Source organism: Aegilops tauschii, chromosome 6, assembly GCF_002575655.3.
Source record: "Aegilops tauschii subsp. strangulata cultivar AL8/78 chromosome 6, Aet v6.0, whole genome shotgun sequence".
Classification (NCBI taxonomy): Eukaryota; Viridiplantae; Streptophyta; class Magnoliopsida; order Poales; family Poaceae; genus Aegilops; species Aegilops tauschii.
Window position 1 is genome coordinate 8,999,313 of NC_053040.3, and position 18,568 is coordinate 9,017,880.

Sequence of the window (18,568 nt, forward strand, 5' to 3'; positions counted from 1 at the left end):
TATCATCATCTCCATGTATACTTTTGACGTGTTGGCATCTCACACCGTGCGGCATACGCACACGCCCCAAAAGAATACGTATCATCATCTCCATGAATGCTTTGTCGACCAAGAGATGTACATCATGGAGCATGTCAAGTTATCTTTACCGTTACCCGCAAAAAAAAGTTACTTTTATCGTTTAGTATTTGTGAAAACCGACTGGTTTCCAGGTTTTGAATATGTTCAAATAAGGTGTATATGCTATCATTACTACTCCCTCTATCCCAAAAAAGTGTCGCTTTTCAGCAAAAAAAAGTGTTGCTGACTTAGTACAATTATGTGCTAAAATTGTACTAAATTTGTGACACTTATTTTGAAATGAAAGAGCGACACTTATTTTGAGGAGGGAGTAGTTCACATGCCTTGGCGCGGTGGTAAGTGGCCGTCCATGTGCGAGGTACCGGTTTAGAATCGACTTCTGGGAAGTAACGAGCCACCATATAATAACAACTACTATAATTGCAAAACCACGGGTCAATTACATTTGTTTTTGGCAAAAGATACTTAATAAAAATATATTTGCTGTTATTGGACGGTAATTTGCTGGGATTACTGAGATATTCTCAAAACCGGCCTCCTCCGTAAAAAAGGGCATTGGGCAAAATAAAACTTAAAGCAGGTACGTACATTATTATTTCTTTACCCATGGCGGCTAGGAGCTAGCACATCGCGAATCAGCGCATCAAAGTTGTCATGAGACGAGCCGCCGGGCTTGGTCGCCTTGACCGCTTTCTCCCTCCACTCCTGTGCCTTCTTCTTCATCACCTTTCCATTCTCCCCCTCCATGAGCTCCATGATAAGGTTTGCAACGGCGTCGCGCCGGACGTCGGTGTCGATCTCCATGCCGACTCCCCATTCGTTGCACTGGTATCGGCAGTTGGTTTGCTGGTCCGCGAAGAATGGCCAGCTGATGATGGGCACGCCACCGCACATGCTCTCCATCGTTGAGTTCCAGCCACTGTGCGTCAGGAACGCGCCCACAGCCGGGTGGTTCAGCACTTGCTGCTGCGGGCACCAGGAGGCCACGAGCCCACGCTCCGCCGTCTCGACCGAGAATTCTGGGGGGAGCACTGCAGTGTCGCCCTTGACGAGGTCGGGACGGATGATCCAGAGGAAATGTTTGCCGCTCTTGGCCAGCCCCCACGCGAACTCCACTAGCTGCTCGTTGGTCATGACGGTGATGCTGCCGAAGTTGACGTACACGACTGAGCCGACCTCCTTGCCGTCGAGCCATGGCAGGCACTCCTCCTCCTGCTTCCACAGGCTCATGTTGATGCCTGAGCTCGGCGCCAGCAGATGGAGCGGGCCGATGGTGTAGACCTTGGGCAGGCCGAGCGCCTCCATGGCCGCCACCGCCTCGCCCTCAAGGTCGCCGAAGGTGTTGACGATCATGGCCGACGCGCCGACCGCGCGCTCTGCAATGCCGAGCGCGAAATGCAGCATATAGTCGTCCGAGGCCGGGCTGCGTATGAAGGTTGGGAAGTCCCTGAACCTCATGTTCCGCAGGCCCGGCACGTCTTCCACCGGCGTGTCAAGGTACTCGTTTGTCAGCTGCTTGACGTCTCTGATCGGTGCGAGGCCACGTTCGAAGAGGAGACGGTAGTGGCGGACACCGACATAGCTGACGGCACTGGACGTCCAGAGCTGGACATAGGGGAGGCCGAGCTCCCCGGCCGCTTCCATGGAGAAGTCCATAATGATGTCGGCGACGACGCAGGTCACGGGCGGATGGCCCGTGGCGGGGTCACTGAGCTCCGCGAGGAGGCGGCGGAAGGGCCCGAGGCAGGTCTCCGTGAGGGACTTACATAGGGACGTGACGTCCTGCGTGACGTCGCCGTCTGACGGCGGCAGGCCGTCCGGAATGGTCGCGAAGCGGAACCCCGGGACGCCGGCCACCGCGGCCGCGCCCCGCGCGCGGACGAGCCGGGCGTGGTTGTACTCGGTGTTGACGAAGGTGACGTGGAAGCCGCGGGCGTGGAGCATCTTAGCCACGTCGAGCATGGGGATGATGTGCCCCTGCGCGGCCGCCGGCAGGCACACGGCGTGTGCTCTCTCGCCCGCCGGTGCTGAGGAAGAACCCATTTCCGGCGGAGACGGCGATGGGCTATTGCGGCCACTAGCTAGTGTCCTTGTTGCTGCTGGTGAGGATGCTATATATGCGTTGGCTTGGCATGGCTCTGCCGATCTTTACCATACATTATTTATAAGGTGTAGACGATGGGCAAACATACTGACCACGTCTTTGAATTGGTGTCGTGGTATGAAGGACATACGCAAGTGATTACGTCCACCGATTGGGACGTGTTGTTTCTTTATTTGTCGTATAACCTTGGATCGAGGATGGAAACTTTCAGTGGAATTAAGCTCCACATGGACATGTCGGGCGGCCGGGGTGGATCTATTACTCGCTCCAAATGCTAGGTAAGTTAGTACGTAAATACTACTCTATCCCATGATGTAAGACGGTTTCAACACTACTCTATCTCTGTGGACGATATGGACCGAGGGGGATTTTTCCTCGGTATGTCCATTACCGACCGATGTGTGAACCTCAGTTGGGAGGCGATCATTTTGTATGGCCCGGCTGATCACGGGCGGTCGACGGACTTTTTGGCCAAGCTGAAAGATAAGGTAGAACGCTGCACTACGCCGGTCGTAGTCGTTGGGGATTTCAACCTTATCCGTCAGGGGGCTAAGAAGAGCTCTCCTAATATCGACCGGCTCCGGATGCGCATGTTCAATGATTGCATAGCGGATATGGCCCTATGTGTGATAGTCCGTGTAGGGGCTAGGTTCACATGGATCAATAAACAGATGGACCCTATCCAGAGTGTGCTGGATCGGGTCCTGGTATCTATCCAGTGGGAGATTATGTTCCCATTGTGCTCTCTGAGGGCGGTCACTAGGATTGGTTCCGATCATGTTCCCTTGTTGTTCTCGTCTGGGGAAGGGTCCCCGCCGCGGTCCAGGCGCTTCCTGTAAGACATATGATTTGGGAACTGCATGACACACCTAAACCGGGGTGTGGCTATCTCATTATATAGAGGTACCCAAGGGGTACAATACAATGTTACAGTATATCTGTACAGAGGCTATGTATATACAGTCTAACACCCTCCCTCAATCTTAACTATGGCCTGAAGTACAAAGCAAGTTAAGATTGCGCCTACAGCCTACAAACTGTGATTGTGGAAGAGGCTTCGTGAAGATGTCAGCAAGTTGATCCTTTGAAGAGATGAACTTGATACAAAGTAGCTTCTGTGCAACACGTTCCCGAACAAAGTGATAGTCCACCTCAATATGTTTTGTCCTAGCATGAAACACCGGGTTAGAAGAAAGATATGTAGCACCGATGTTGTCACACCACAGAACCGGAGGACAAGCCTGAGGGACACGCAACTCTCTCAATAGAGACTGTACCCATATAATCTCAGCCGTCGCATCAGCAACAGCTTTGTACTCAGCCTCAGTACTACTGCGTGACACTGTTGCTTGCTTACCAGCATTCTAGGCGATCAAGTTTGGACCGAGGAACACCGCATAACCCCCCGTGGATCGCCTGTCACCGGGACTACCAGCCCAATCTGCATCAGAAAAAGCTGAGAGCTCATACGAAGGTGCAGGCTGAAGGAGCAAACCATAGGAGGCAGTTAAACTGACATAGCGCAGAATACGCTTCACAGCTGACCAGTGAGACGTCCTGGGTGCATGCAGAAATTGACACACACGGTTGACTGCATAGGAGATATCAGGCCTGGTAATAGTAAGGTATTGCAGACCCCCAACGAGGCTGCGATACTCAGTAGCATCATCAGATGAGAGAGAGTCACCATCAAGAGCAGACAACCGATCAGTGGCAGACATCGGAGTGTTAACATGTGTGCATTTGAGCATTCCAGCACGTCGCAACAAGTCCAAGAAGTACTTCTTCTGAGTGAGAGTCAACCCAGCAGAGGACTGTGACACCTCAAGACCAAGGAAAAAATGTAGAGCACCTAAATCCTTGACAGCAAAATCATCACGGGGAGCAGTGACAAGACGATCAGCAGCAGCAGCAGAGGAACTGATGAGAATGATGTCATCAACATAAACCAAGATATACATCGTAACCTCATGGCGCTGTAGGAGAAACAACGACGTATCAGCAGTGGAGGGAGTAAACCCAACGGCCCGAAGAACAGATCCAAGGCGAGCATGCCATGCACGAGGAGCCTGTTTGAGTCCATACAACGCCTTAACCAGTCGACAGAGATGATGAGGTCGCGTCGGATCAACAAAGCCAGGCAGCTGACGCATATAAACCTCCTCCAGAATTCCATGTAGGAAAGCGTTCTGCACATCAAGCTGACGAAGGAACCATCCACGAGTAACCGCAAGAGACAGTAGTAATCGAATGGTAGTAGGCTTGATGACTGGACTGAACGTGTCTTCATAATCAAGACCATACCTCTGTTTGAAACCCTTGGCAACTAGTTGTGCCTTGTAGCGTTCAATTGAGCCGTCAGCATGTCTCTTGACTTTAAAAACCCACTTGGAATCAATGATGTTGACGCCAGATACTGGAGGAACCAGACGCCAAGTGTCATTCTTTTGTAGAGCCTGAAACTCCTGTTCCATTGCATCACGCCAGTGAGGAATACTCAGTGCAGCCTGAAAGTGACGAGGCTCTGCAGTGGGATCGGTAGCAGTGTGAGCCATGCACGCAGCAAGCCATGCAACCGTCCCATCCGTGCGTTCCTTCGGACAAAAGACACCGGATTGACTCCGTGTTCGAGGACGAAGAGTGACAGCAGGTCCTGCTGGCAAAGTCGGTGCAGCAGGTGACATTGACGAGGCCGGCACAGAACCAGGCTCGCAAGAGGCCGAAGTCGGGCTGGTCGGCGACCCGGGCGCCAAGACAGGACTGGTCGGGCCAGTGGAGGCAGCCGCCGGCCCAGGCGAGAGGCCTGGCAGCGGCCGGGCGAAGCAGCAGCCAGCGGACTAGGCGAGTCCAGCTGGGAGTCACGCGAGCCTGGCGAGGCTGGCGCTGGCGAGGCCAGCATCGGGCCGAGTGGGGCCAGCGCGGAGCAGGGCGTGACTGGCCCCCGCGGGGCCAGCAGGGAGCCGGGCGGGAGCGGGGCAGCCGCCACAGGTGAGGCGGGGACGGGTTGGCGGGTGGCGCCCGACATGCATGGCGCATGCACGTCCCGATCAGAAGACTCATCCATGACCTGTTCATCAAGTAGCTCTAGCCGAGCACCTCGTCCAATACCTGCAGCATGATTAGGAAGCAACGCAGGGGCATATGCAACATCCACAAATTGATCAGGCGTAGGTATGGACATGGGCACCGGTAGTGTAGAAGTAGTAGAGTTAGTCGGAAGTGCACGAAAAGGGAATACATTTTCATCAAACACAACGTCACGAGAGATGTAGACGCGATTGATAGGAACATGTAAGCACTTGTACCCTTTGTGAAGAGAACTATATCCGAGAAAAACGCACTTCTTAGACCGAAACTCTAGCTTGCGCTTGTTGTACAGACGTAGGTGAGGCCAACATGCACACCCGAACACTTTGAGGAATGTGTAGTCTGGATTTTCATTAAGCAGGAGTTCGAGCGGGGTTTGCATTTTCAGAAGTCTCGACGGAAGCCTATTTATGAGAAAACAGGCTGTGGAGAAAGCATCACTCCAGAACTGAAACGGGACGGATGCATGAGCTAGCAAGGTTAGGCCAGTTTCAACAAGATGACGATGCTTACGTTCGGCAGTTCCATTCTGCTGATGTGTATGAGGACATGACACGCGATGCGAAATCCCAAGTTTGTTAAAAAACGAGTTGAGGTTGTGGTATTCACCCCCCCCCCCATTCGGATTGTACATGGATGATTTTCTGCTTAAGAAGACGCTCAACGTGTGCTTGAAACTGAAGGAAGACATCGAACACATCAGACTTACGCTTAATAAGATATAACCAGGTAAACCGACTATAAGCATCAATAAAGCTGACATAATAATTGTGACCACTAACGAATGTCTGGGCATGACCCCATACATCAGAAAACACAAGCTCAAGAGGATGTTTTACAACACGAATAGACTCTGAAAAAGGAAGTTGATGACTCTTGCCCTGCTGACAGGCATCACAAATAGTTTCAGCAGTTTTATTGGACACAACAGGTAGATCATGACGATGCAAAACATGTCGAACTATGGGAGCCGCCGGGTGACCAAGGCGCGCATGCCAGTGTGTAGGTGACACACGAACACCACTGAACGCCTGAGGAGAAGACGGCATGGACGATGGGCGCGGCGCATCAAGTGCATATAGGCCATGGCGAAGACGGCCGCTAAGCAGAACGGCCCTCGTGTCCCGATCCTTGATAAAGAAACGAAAAGGGTGAAACTCAGCAAGGACATTATTATCACGAGTAAGTTGAGGAATGGACAACAAACTACGCGTAGCAGAGGGAACACGAAGGACATTGGAAAGATGCAATGTGCGAAAATTGTGTGCAAGGAGAGAGGCCTGACCAACATGGGAGATGCGCATACCTGCTCCACTGGCGGTGTGCACCTGATCATGACCACGATATGGCTCCTGAGTAGAGAGCTTGCCCATCTCGCCGGTGAGGTGGTTGGTAGCTCCAGTGTCCATGTACCATGCAGGGTCGATGGAGTAAGACGGTGTACGGCCATGATCATGACTCGTCACCGCGGCAGCGGCCTGCTTGTCGTTCCCTTTGCCATTGTTGCCGAGGCCCAGAAAGTCTTGCTTGTAGCGACGATGACAGCGAGAGGCAATGTGGCGCTCAAGGCCACACAGCTGGCAGGCCTGCAGAGCACCACAGGAAGAACAGCACGCCACCGGCCGGTTACCGCCCATGATGGTCGGAGCATTGCCCCGCGAGGCCGGTTGTGAGGACGGCGCCGGTCGACCGCCTGAAGATGATGATCGCGGGGGTTTGCCACGAGTCGCGGCGTTGGCGGAGGCAAAACTGGGAGAGGCGCGGCGCGCCTTAATGCGTTGTTCACGACCAAGGAGTCGTGCATAGAGCTCACGAGGTGGGAGCGGATCATCACGGCCATGGACATTCTCAATGAGATTGTCATAATCATCATCAAGCCCGTTGAGCACGAAGGTGGTGAACTCCTCATCCTGCAGTGACTGGCCAACGGAGGCCAACGTGTCGGCGAGACCCCGCATCTTGTTGAAGTAGTCCGTGATGCTGAGGTCACCAAGCTTAGTCTCACCCAGCTCGGTGCGTATAGAGTGAGCACGCGCCTGAGACTGAGAGGCGAAGCTGGTGTGAAGCGCCGCCCACGCCTCCCGGGACGTAGCAGCGAAGATGACCAGCGACGAGACGCTCGGGGTGAGCGAGGACTGGATGGCGGAGAGGATGGCCTGATCCTGGGCCACCCATGTGTGATACGCCGGGTGATGAGGGGGCAGACACGGGATAGACCCGTCAACGTAGCCCTCCAGATAGCGACTCCGCAGAAGAGGCAGCACCTGGGCACGCCAGGACAAGTAGTTGTCTGGTGCGAGCTTCACCGGCAGCAGATGCGAGAAGTAAAACGGTGACGACGCCGGGGCCGGATCACCGTGAGCGTGCGGCGATGCATAGAGACTCATCAACGGGGCCGCCCCGGGGTGCGCAGTAGGCACCGAGTAGGGCGGGTAGGAACCAGCCACTAGGGCCCCGTAGGATGCCGAGACCAGAGCCCCATGCAGCGAGGGAGCGGCAGCCCTGGCGGCTGCTGCGATGGCGCCGGGTAGTGGTGGATCGGCGCCGGGTAGGAGTGCGGCGCCGGGTAGGAGTTCGGCTGGGGCGCCAAGTAGGGCTGGGGTGGCGCCGGGTAGTGTGGCGGCGGCGGCGCACCGTAGTAGTGAGGCGACGGCGGGGCACCATAGAGCTGATGTGGGGGCGGCGCCACGTCGTGTTGGGGCGGCGCCGGCCAGGACGACGCTGGCGGCGGCCCACCATGGTGCGGCGCAAGGACACCGCCCGTAGAAGAATCAGTGCCAGATGGCACCGCGACCCTCGAGGAGGCCGCGCGATCACCCGATCCGATCAGGGAGTGGGGCGATGGAGAGGCGCCATAGGCCATCGCAAGAGGCTGCGAGGCGAGAAACGGCGACGCAGAAGCAAGGGCCGGCACCGCGGCGACGGGAGCGACAGAGGTCGGCGCGACGGCGGCGGTGGCGGCGGCGGCAGTGGAAGACATCGTAACCTAATCTGATACCATGTAAGACATATGATTTGGGAACTACACGACACACCTAAACCGGGGTGTGGCTATCTCATTATATAGAGGTACCCAAGGGATACAATACAATGTTACAGTATATCTGTACAGAGGCTACGTATATACAATCTAACACTTCCATTTCGAACCGTCATGGCTGCTACAGCCGGGGTTCTTTGAAATGGTAAGGGATCGTTGGGTTCAAGCGGCAGCCAACCCGCCGCGGGTATTCTGTGCTACCCGCCAGTTTATGCGGGGTTGGGGTGCCAACCTGGGTGCTGATCTGAGGGCCCGCAAAGGGGCCTTGCTAGTTCATATTAAGGCCCAAGATGTAGCTGCTGATTCAGTTGGACTATCGCCCGACGATTGGTTGCAGCGGTACTCCCTTGAATCCTCCCCGATGGAGATTTTCAAGGGAGAGGAATTGTTCTAGCAACGGAGGGGGGCCAGAAATGGCTCCTCCAAGGTGATTCTAACACCGCCTACTTCCAGGCAATAGCTAATGGAAGGCGCCGGAAGTGCGCTATCCCGTGCCTATGGGAGGTAGTTACCCTCCTGGAGCATCCGGGTGAGATTAGGTCTCACATTTACTCCTTTAAGGAGCTCTTCGCGGCGGGACCCCTGGTGGGGTTTCTTTGGCGGAAAATTTCTGGCCGACGACGGACAGGGTTTCCGACATTAAGAATGCGGGACTTACTACCCCATTTTTGCAAGAGGTGGGTAGGCGATCGCCTCTGTGAAGGAGGGGTCGGCACCGGGTCCTGACGGCCTTCCGGTTGCCTTATTCTAGAAATTCTGGAATGTCCTTAAACCTGTGATCATGCCGATGTTCCACGAATTTTATATTGGAACATTTGACATGGCGCGAATAAACTTTGGAGTCATTACCCCGATCCCCAAAATAGTTGGGGCGATGGACATTAGGCACTTCAGGCCTATCATAGTCATCAACGTGCTCGAGCGCATTTTCTCCAAAGTCTGTGTGACTCGTCTAATGCTGGTGGCGCGCGACTGGACCACCCCCTCCAGTCGACATTCTTGAACGGACGACGGATTCATGATGGGATCCTGGCCCTTCACAAGATTGTCCATGAGGTGCGGACGCGCGGCCATAAGGGCGTCTTCCTCAAACTGGATTTCCAGAAAGTCTATGATCGGCTGGATTGGAACTTCTTACGGTTAGTTCTGGAGTGTTGGGGCTTTGAGGACAGATGGTGCAACTAGATTATGCAGTTGCTCCAATCTGGAAAGACTGCAATTAACATAAATGTCGAGGTGGGACCATTCTTTACATCCTCGGCGGGAGTGAAGCAAGGGGATCCGATTTCCCCTCTTCTCTTCAACCTTGTTGTGGATGCATTAGCAGGAATCCTGGATAAAGCTAGGATGGCAGGTCACCTATCGGGGGTAGTGGGTCACCTGATCCCAGGAGGAGGGGCCACCCACCTCCAATATGCCGATGACACCATGATTATGGTGGAGGGATCTGACCTGGACATTGTGAATCTTAAGTTCCTACTCCTCTACTTTAAGGCTATGTCGGGACTAAAGATCAACTTTGACAAGAGCGAGGTCATCATCCTAGGATTCCCATAGAGGAACAACAACGGATTGCGGGCAACCTCAAGACTAGCCTCATTCCCCATTACATATTTGGGAATGCCGATGGCCGACTTGAAGATTTTGATGAGTGCCTTTGACCCTCTGGTGGGACGAGTGGCATCTCAAGCCGAGCCCTGGTGTGGGCGGTTTACTTCAAAAGGGAGTAAATCGGTCCTTATTAGCTCTAACCTAGCGAGCCTCCCCATGTACATGATGGGGTTGTATATCTTACCAGACGTGTTCATAGTGCTTTCGATAAGGATCTCGCGAGGTTCTTCTGGCAGGATGCAAATGGCCGCCAAAAGTATCACATGGTAAAGTGGGCAGACATATGTATGCCTAAGGACCGTGGTGGCCTTGGCATTTCTGCCTCCCACCGCATGAATGTCGCGCTCATGTTGCGATGGGTCTGGCGGATCCTACGAGGAGAGGAAGGACTATGGCTACGTCTTTAAAGAGATCATAGCTGACACAACAAAACAAAATATAGAAGAGCATCCAAAAAAAGCAAATAGTGATATGGAATACAGATGCCTAAGCATCGATGTACATAGTGCTAATATGGAATAAAATCAGTAATAAAAAGGTATGACAGATAAATGACATAACCAGTTTTAAGATTAACTTGACAAAAGTTCTGTTATATGAAATGCCCTCTGCTTTTCAGAAATTTGCCTCTGCAGGACAAATGCCTCCAAAATGCCCGTTACATAGTTCTACATGGATAAGTCGATAACAAAAATGCTACTAGCCAACTAATGCACTATTCAGTTCTGACATCAGAAGCCATATGAGAAATATCAACCAGTAGGCCATCAATCAAAGAATATAAGGGGAAAAACTGAACTCAAACTACTGAGTAGTACACAATGACTTGCTTCCACAACAGTTTTATAAGCAAAGCTACTGCTGGATGAACGAAGATTTTCATCTTAGAAGAACTAGAGCAAGCAACCAACATACTAGATCCAAACTGCATCCTCGGGAGTGACAAACATACTTTCATCCGGAGAAAATTTAAAAGTCCATGTCATCTTTGGCAAAAATGAGAACCTTCTTTCATGAAAAGATAGATTGAGGTGCACATGAAAATGCTATGGTCATTTGAGAACATAAAGATACTTGAAAGTATTTGCAGAATGTCCTGCTCTCACTCTCTTTAATTCCAGTAGTTCTTAGAGAGACTTTTTTAGCTCCATGAAACCACTGCTCCACTCTTGGACGCCATCCGTTTCAAATATAATGTTGTGGGGATGTGTCAGAGAGTGCTTAATACTTTGCATTGCTTTTTCTGACATGGCTCCTATCTCGAGGTGGAAATGGAGGGTATCCGTGGCTGCCGCTCCATGGTTTTCACAAAGATTCCCGTAAATCCAATATGTATGTCAATGCGACCTTAAGAGTGCACAAGCTAGTAGTACGATGCTTTCTTCTCTAATTGAATGTCATAATGAGCATACAAATACTCTCAAATCAAATTGCCAATTTCATCCTAGACTAGCGTCATCAAATCAGCATGTAAGAAACATACAATAGATTATCAATAGCAGACAACTACAATTTAGTTAGGCCAAGAACACCAAATCAGGAATGAATAGCATAACACAGAATGTAAATTTGAATCATGCTGTTACCGCACTGTTACCAATTTTCATGTAAATTTGAATCTAGTCGGCACCTCCCCTCTGCAAGCGGCATCATAGTCTTCAGCAAGGTATGGTGCAACTTCCTTGTGAGGGCATATGTACTTGTCCACGAATACTTTCTCCATCACAATGACTGCAGAATAGTAGCTCCGGTTGTGATCCAGCAGTCCATTTTCCTTAAGAAACTTTACAACATAGTACCGGGGTATGATCCGGCCCTCCAGGCTGTACGTGAGCAATGCCGGATGATGGGCAATGTATGCTGGCTCAAACCCCACCTCGGAGATTAGGAACTCTGACCTTCTCTCCAGCATCTGGTTAGACCGTGCCAGCACAGATGGAAGCTTGGACAAAGCAATGCCCACCTCGGCATCAGACCACCTGAACGTCTTCTTCAAGTGCTCCACTTTGGCGGCGATTTTCTCCTTGCTGAGGCGCGCAACAGCCCGCAACGCGTGCCTGAACATCCTACAGCCACGAGGCACACCAATATCTTCGGCATGTGCCACCATTTCCCGGACGCACTCTATGTTGGAGGTGAGCAGCCATGGATGAGCGATGCTAAGCTTGGCAATGTCAGTGTCATCTAGCCCGCAGGAACGCAGGAACGCAACATTGGGCTTGAGCACTGTCTCGAGGTCGGCCGAGAGAAGGCGGCCGAGCCTGAGAGCAGGGAGGAGGTTCTCGAAGGAGCCGAAGAGGCGCAGACAGTACTGCAGATTGGAGACGATGGATATACAGCGGAACTGGGCGCGGCTGAGCGAGACGAGGTGCGCGATGTCAGAACGTGACAGGCCGAGGCCGGTGAGCCCAGCGACGACGGGGGCCAGGGTTCTCTCCACTTTGGCGCAGAGGAACTGCGGGTCGTTGACTACGAGGGCGGCGACGTCGGCGGCGGAGAGGCCGAGGCCGGCGAGGAAGGCGAGGACGGCGTCGGGCTTGGAAGGGGACTTGAGGTGGGAGAGCTTGGCCGAGGCCTTGAGGGCCTGGGGTCGGGTGAGGCCGCAGGTGGAGACGAGGTAGTCCTCCACCGCGAAGCTAGGGTTCGGGGAGACGGCGGGCGCGGCGGCGGAGATGAGGCGGCTGAGGTGGGAGATGGGAGAGGCGGGGGAAGACGAGAGGAGCTGGGAGAGGACGGTGTGGCGGAGCCGGAGCATGGCGGCGCCGCCGCTTTGGAGGAGATCGACGGGGCGGCGGCGGCGGCGAGGGAATGGGGAAGTGATTTGCGTGGGTCTGATCTGATCTTCTGGTTCGACCCAACCCAGGTGAGCTCCTTTCCCTCGAAAAAGGAAAGAAAAGAAAAACAGGTGGGCTCCCACCCGTCAGTCTCATGCCACGTCATGTTTTATTGCTTCTTTCTTTTTATCGCTTCGTTCAAGAATGAGGAAAAATAAGTTGGAGAACATAACAACATGATAAATATGACAAGGGGATTATCGAGTTCAGAATACTCCAACATCCAAGTTCATAATCGAAACTCGTCAAATGAATCAAAATTACGGATACTGACACATTCACCTAAAAAAACAGTGTGGATAATATAGAGGAATCACTGGGTACCGATAAATTATTTCCAGCAACAGCGACAAACATGATAGTAGGAGGGACGGGCCTTGTCACCTCTTTGTGCATGTAAATTGGATCTCTCGAATGCCTATGATCGTGTCGGTTGAGACTTTTTGGAAGGTGCTTTAGTTAAATGGGGTTTTTCCGCACGGTGGATTTCTCTTGTTATGGCTTGTGTGAGATCTGTAAAGTATTCAATAAAAATCAATGGGAAGATATTGAATTCCTTCATACCTAAAAGGGGTCTTCGCCAAGGTGATCCCTTATCACCTTTCTTATTCCTATTTGTTGTTGATGCCTTGTCTGCTTTGGTACATAAGTCTGTGGAGAAGGAGGGCTTCAAGGGTGTGGCAATATGTCGAAAGGCGCCCACTATCACCCATTTATTATTTGCAGATGATTCCCTTTTATATTTTGAAGCCTCACAACATCATGCAATGTTAGTTAAAGGTTTGTTGAACACTTATTCTTCATCGACGGGGCAACTCATAAACCCCTCAAAGTGTTTCATCCTCTTTTCTGACAATTGTCCTGGTGCGGTGGTGGAGGACGTGAAAGGAATTCTTGACATATCTCAACAAGTGTTTGACCCCAAAAAAATTGGGACTACCGGTTTCAGATGGGAAAATGAATAAAGGTATGTTTGAAACAGTTCAGGCGAGTCTAAGCAAAGAGGCTAGTTGATTGGAGTGAGCAATACATGTCAGTTGGCAACAAGGAGATATTAATTAAAGCAGTTGCACAGGCTATTCCCACATATGTAATGAGTATGTTCTAGTTGCCGGCATCGGTTTGTAATGATCTCACACGAATGATGCGGCAGTATTGGTGGGGGTGGAAAAAGGGAAAAGAAAGATTGTCCTCCTCCTCGGGATACTCCAACTCTGAGTGTGTCTTCGAGGGTTCCTTCCATGACCTCGATAAAGTTAGGGTCATCGGAAGTGTAGGGGGCAGGAGAGCTACATCAGCGCACCTGAACCGTCGCTTGACATTCCTGGAAGTCATGGCAAAAGAATATTTTATGCTCCAAAAATGCTAGCTTTGAAAACATTTTGGAGTGTTGATTTTGTTTTTTTGCCATCACTTGCACAAAAGTTATTTCATGCTGAAATTTGTCAGGCATACAAAACATCTGTCAAAGTTTACAAAAAAAAGGATTTGTGGTAGATCTTTTTACTATTATTTTCGATTTTACTGTTGATCAATGAGCATTTGAGCTCGGAATCAGAAAAGGAGTTCCGGTTGCATTGTTTCTTCATGAGAAAAAAAATGTGAGCATGTACCCAATTACAGTGAGTCAAATAAGAGCAGCGACGAGCTGTTGTATGTATCATGGGGGCAACAGAAAGGAAAAGTGGAGCCCGTCACAGACCACTCCACGCAAGATTTTGGTTATTCAACGGCCAACACACTCCCACCTAAAGTAAATTATCTGAACATATATATTGGGTGCCATCTTGTCAGCTCAAAATTAAACTGCTCTCAATAATCCCGCAAGCAAATCAAAATCAAAATCAAAATCAAAATCGAAAACTTTGGAAGTCTGGCTGGCTGACTGCAATGTGCGCCTGCACTGTGCCCTGGACTGAAGCTGACCCTCTGCCTAGTTTTAGGTGCCATGCGCGTGTGCATCCAGTTTCAGATCATCCTCTCCTGGTAGAAAGGAAGCGACATCCACATTCAGCAAATCGAAAACTTTTGAGTAAGCACACTGAATAAATATACATGCCCATGGACCCGCTTGCTCCAAGAGCTTATCGAGATGATAAACCAGCATGCTACTGCTACCCCATGACCATGAGATACATCTTTATCTTCATTTCAGACAGTGTAAAACCCACAAGTAGTACTAGGGGTGGGGGCACTTGGCTAAATATGGCAATGGCACAGAATATAAGAAGAGCCTGCATCTGACTTCGAGATGGGATATTTTCCCCGAAACGAACATCGGATTCAAAATCCTCTTACAAGATGAAAACAGCTTAGTTAATGCCATCTCTGGACCGTTTGTATCCTATTACCAAGAATTCAAATGAGAGTCAGATGTGCAAAGGTTACCCAAATAGTCAAAATCATCCCATAAATGGTGCTACGAAAATGACAGGTCTAATTTATGTTACTCAACGGAAGAAGGAAAAGTAAGTTTTGCAAGGTTCCACCGTCTCATATTGCCAGAAGACGAGTTAGACATTCAGCTACCTCATAATACCAATCTATAATTTGAGATACTACTGGGTATAAGCCAACTCAGTAATCTTTTGAATCCTTGAAAGGAACCATTTTAAATTGTAGCCCAAACGAGGACCATGAAACAGGTTGAAACCAGTAACCGGTAGGTGCAGGTAATAGTTCAGTTCAGAAACCAGTACAGTTCAACGGAGGGGAAATGTAGAATCAGAACCTATGACATGGCCAGGCAATAATACCAAACATAATTATGAAAAAGCAAGTCTACTGCATGCGTCACAACCGTTCAGAAATGGTAATCGTATCAAAAGTATTAGTTTGCTTGCACTATATGACATCATCACAACACAAGGGTGGTTAAGTAAAACATGCATTATGAGCAAAGGGGAACATGCTTACAGGCACACAATAGAACGGTAATATAAGTACAACTATGACTGCAACAAAATGAAGCATGAAACAAAGAAAGTACCTCTTGTGATGAGTCAGACCCAAAAGGTGCGAGTACTTTCCCATTTTGCTGACACAGTATCTTCAACAGGGAGATAAGCAACTTGTGGTATTCACTCGTGGAAGATTCATACCATGTAGTCATCTCATCGAGCCCCTTTGTTTACATTCTTTGATGTAACACTTCCACCAACAAGAGGACCAGGAAGTAACTAAGTGCACTACTCTCAGTGGTCCTTGAAGCAAATAAAGAGAAAAAGACAACTAAAGTGTTAACTGCAACGGCAACCTGATAACTCCAGGAGTTCATGTTTACACTGTATGTGTGGATACATTGGGGTTTACTTGTGTGGCATAAAATGGACCCAGTGTCTCTCGAACTTCAGTCCTAACAGTCATCTAGATATATAATACATTTAACATTATAATTAATATTGTGAAGGAAACAACATGGCCTATCTTTTTGTGCTTGATAAAGCTTAAGTAATACAAGGCTTTCAAAAGGTGATAAATTTTTTGAAGTAGCCGTAAAACTGCCAAGTACTTTCAGAACATGAACAACATTATTCAATTTTGAGATCAGATGTCCCTAGAAAAATATAAGCCAATAGGCCATCCAAAAACATAGAGCGAGAAAAAAAAAGGTGATACAAAGTACTAGTAGTAAACACTGACCTGCTTTCTTGTACAGTAAATATCTTATAAACAGAGCAACTGCAGGGAAACGAAGACTTTCAGCTTAGAAGAACTAAGAGGAAGGAACCAACAGACTAGTTCAAAACTACATCCTCGGCAGTAATCTACACATTGTGGCCATCAACAACTCCACAATTGTTTCTGCCATCCAAATGGAAATTTTGAGACTTCAATTAATAATGAACAAAATGGGAACATTTTCATGGAAAGGTAGTTGAGGATTTGCACTGAAAACTGCAATGGTCGTTGAGAACATAACGACATACTCTATCGCTGATATTTGAAACCATTTGCAGAAATGCCCTGATCTCACACACTCTTGGTTCCATTATGTGTGCCAATATGATATGAGGAGACATGTTCACCATAGTGCGATGCTTCCTTCTCTACTGGAATGGTGTGATAGACATAGAAAGAAGTCACAATCAAATTATCAGTTTCATATGGAATTAGCGACACTAAATTGACATGTACCAGACATACTAGAGCAGACAACAAACATCCAATTAGGCAAATAACACCGAAACAGAAATTACTAGCTGACTGCACAGAGCATAAACTCTGCTGCGTCATACACAGTTACCAATTCTCATAGCCCGCTCTTGGTTTATGTAAATCTGAAACTGGAAGGCACTTCCCCTCTGCAAGCTGCTGCATAGTCTTCAGCAAGGTGTGGTGCAGCTTCCTTGTGAGGGCATATGAACTTCTCCACAAATTCTTTCTCACTGATCATGACTGCTCTATAATAGTCCCGGCCGCGATCCAGCAATCCGCTTTCCTTGAGAAACTTTACGACGTAGTGCCGGGGTCTGAGTCGGACTTCCAGGCTGTACGTGAGCAATGCCGGACGATGAGCAATGTATGTCGGTTCCAGCCCGACCTCAGAGATGAGGAACTCTGACTTGCTCTGCAGCATCTGGTTAGACCTCATCAGCACAGATGGATGCTTGGAGACAACAACGCCGACCTCAGCATCTGACCACATAAATGTCTTCTTCAAGTGCTCCACTTGGTTGGCGATCTTCTCCTTGCTGAGGCGCGCAACAGCATGCAACGCGTGTCTGAACATCTTACAGCCACGAGGCACACCAATACCTTCAGCGTGTGCCGCCATTGCCCGGATGCGCTCCATGCTGGAGGGGAGCAGCCATGGCTGAACGATGCACAACTTGACAATGTCGCAATCACTTAGCCCGCACTCCCGAAGGAAGGCGGCATTGGGCTTGACCACCCGCTCGAGGTCGGCCGAGAGAATGCCAGCGCCGCGCTTGAGCACCCGGAAGAGGTCCTCGGAGGAGTCGAAGAGAGGCAGGTAGTAGTGCAGCTTGGAGAGGATGGATCTACTGCGGAAGCGGGCGCGACTGAGCGAGACTAGGCGGGCGATCTCAGAATGCGACAGACCGAGAGCGGTGAGCCCGATGACGATGGGGGCCAGAGTTTTCTCCACTTTGGCGCAGAGGAACAGCGGGTCGTTGACTACGAGGGCGGCGACGTCGGCGGCGGAGAGGCCGAGGCCGGCGAGGAAGGCGAGGACGGCGTCGGGCTTGGAAGGGGACTTGAGGTGGGAGAGCTTGGCCGAGGCCTTGAGGGCCTGGGGTCGGGTGAGGCCGCAGGTGGAGACGAGGTAGTCCTCCACCGCGAAGCTAGGGTTCGGGGAGACGGCGGGCGCGGCGGCGGAGATGAGGCGGCTGAGGTGGGAGATGGGAGAGGCGGGGGAAGACGAGAGGATCTGGGAGAGGAGGCTGCGACGGAGCCGGAGCATGGCGCCGCGGCGGCGCGGTGGCGCCGGCGGCGAGGGAATGGGGAACGACGGCCGGGGGCGAATGCGAGAGCCAGAGGATTTGCGTGGTCTCTTCTTTTTTTCCTTTTTTTTTTGAGAGAGAGAAGAATGGTCTGGTCTGGTCTTGTTCGACCTTGATGCTGACAAGGTGACCCCACGCGCTGATGGGCTGGGCTGGGCTGGGCTGCAGTGAATAGTTTTTGGTTCTCCTAAAAAAGACAACTACCCGTCAAAAAAAAGACAACTGAATTTATTCTTTGTTTTTCTTTCAATGACACAAAAACTGATGCACTTCCATCCGTCGAATCAAGATTTTAAGAGTTCTTTGCCCTTAATTCGACCTGAATGTGAATTTTACAAGACCACCC

The 18,568-nt window shown here is 50.5% G+C and overlaps 3 protein-coding genes and 1 non-coding gene across 4 annotated transcripts; all 4 read right to left on the reverse strand.

Moving 5' to 3' along the window:
* Window positions 1-525: 525 nt before the first annotated feature.
* On the reverse strand, window positions 526-2,267 carry LOC109764940 (7-deoxyloganetin glucosyltransferase). Its single transcript, XM_020323722.4, has one exon. The coding sequence runs from the start codon at window positions 2,122-2,124 to the stop codon at window positions 682-684; it is 1,443 nt and encodes a 480-aa protein (XP_020179311.1). The 5' UTR covers window positions 2,125-2,267; the 3' UTR covers window positions 526-681.
* A 1,282-nt stretch (window positions 2,268-3,549) lies between these two features.
* On the reverse strand, window positions 3,550-7,659 carry LOC141025669 (uncharacterized). Its single transcript, XM_073501581.1, has 5 exons — window positions 6,579-7,659; window positions 5,024-5,293; window positions 4,490-4,601; window positions 3,769-4,105; window positions 3,550-3,666 (listed from the first exon to the last, which is right to left on the reverse strand). The coding sequence occupies exons 1-5, from the start codon at window positions 7,657-7,659 to the stop codon at window positions 3,550-3,552; spliced, it is 1,917 nt and encodes a 638-aa protein (XP_073357682.1).
* Window positions 7,660-11,293: 3,634 nt separating this feature from the next.
* Window positions 11,294-12,778, reverse strand: LOC109764941 (uncharacterized). The gene has a single exon (XM_020323723.4). It carries the CDS (start codon window positions 12,676-12,678, stop codon window positions 11,527-11,529), a length of 1,152 nt encoding a protein of 383 aa, XP_020179312.1. The 5' UTR covers window positions 12,679-12,778; the 3' UTR covers window positions 11,294-11,526.
* Window positions 12,779-16,850: 4,072 nt separating this feature from the next.
* On the reverse strand, window positions 16,851-18,305 carry LOC109737686 (transcription termination factor MTEF18, mitochondrial). The gene has a single exon (XR_005759017.3). It is a non-coding gene; the product is annotated as a transcription termination factor MTEF18, mitochondrial (transcript).
* Window positions 18,306-18,568: the final 263 nt, after the last annotated feature.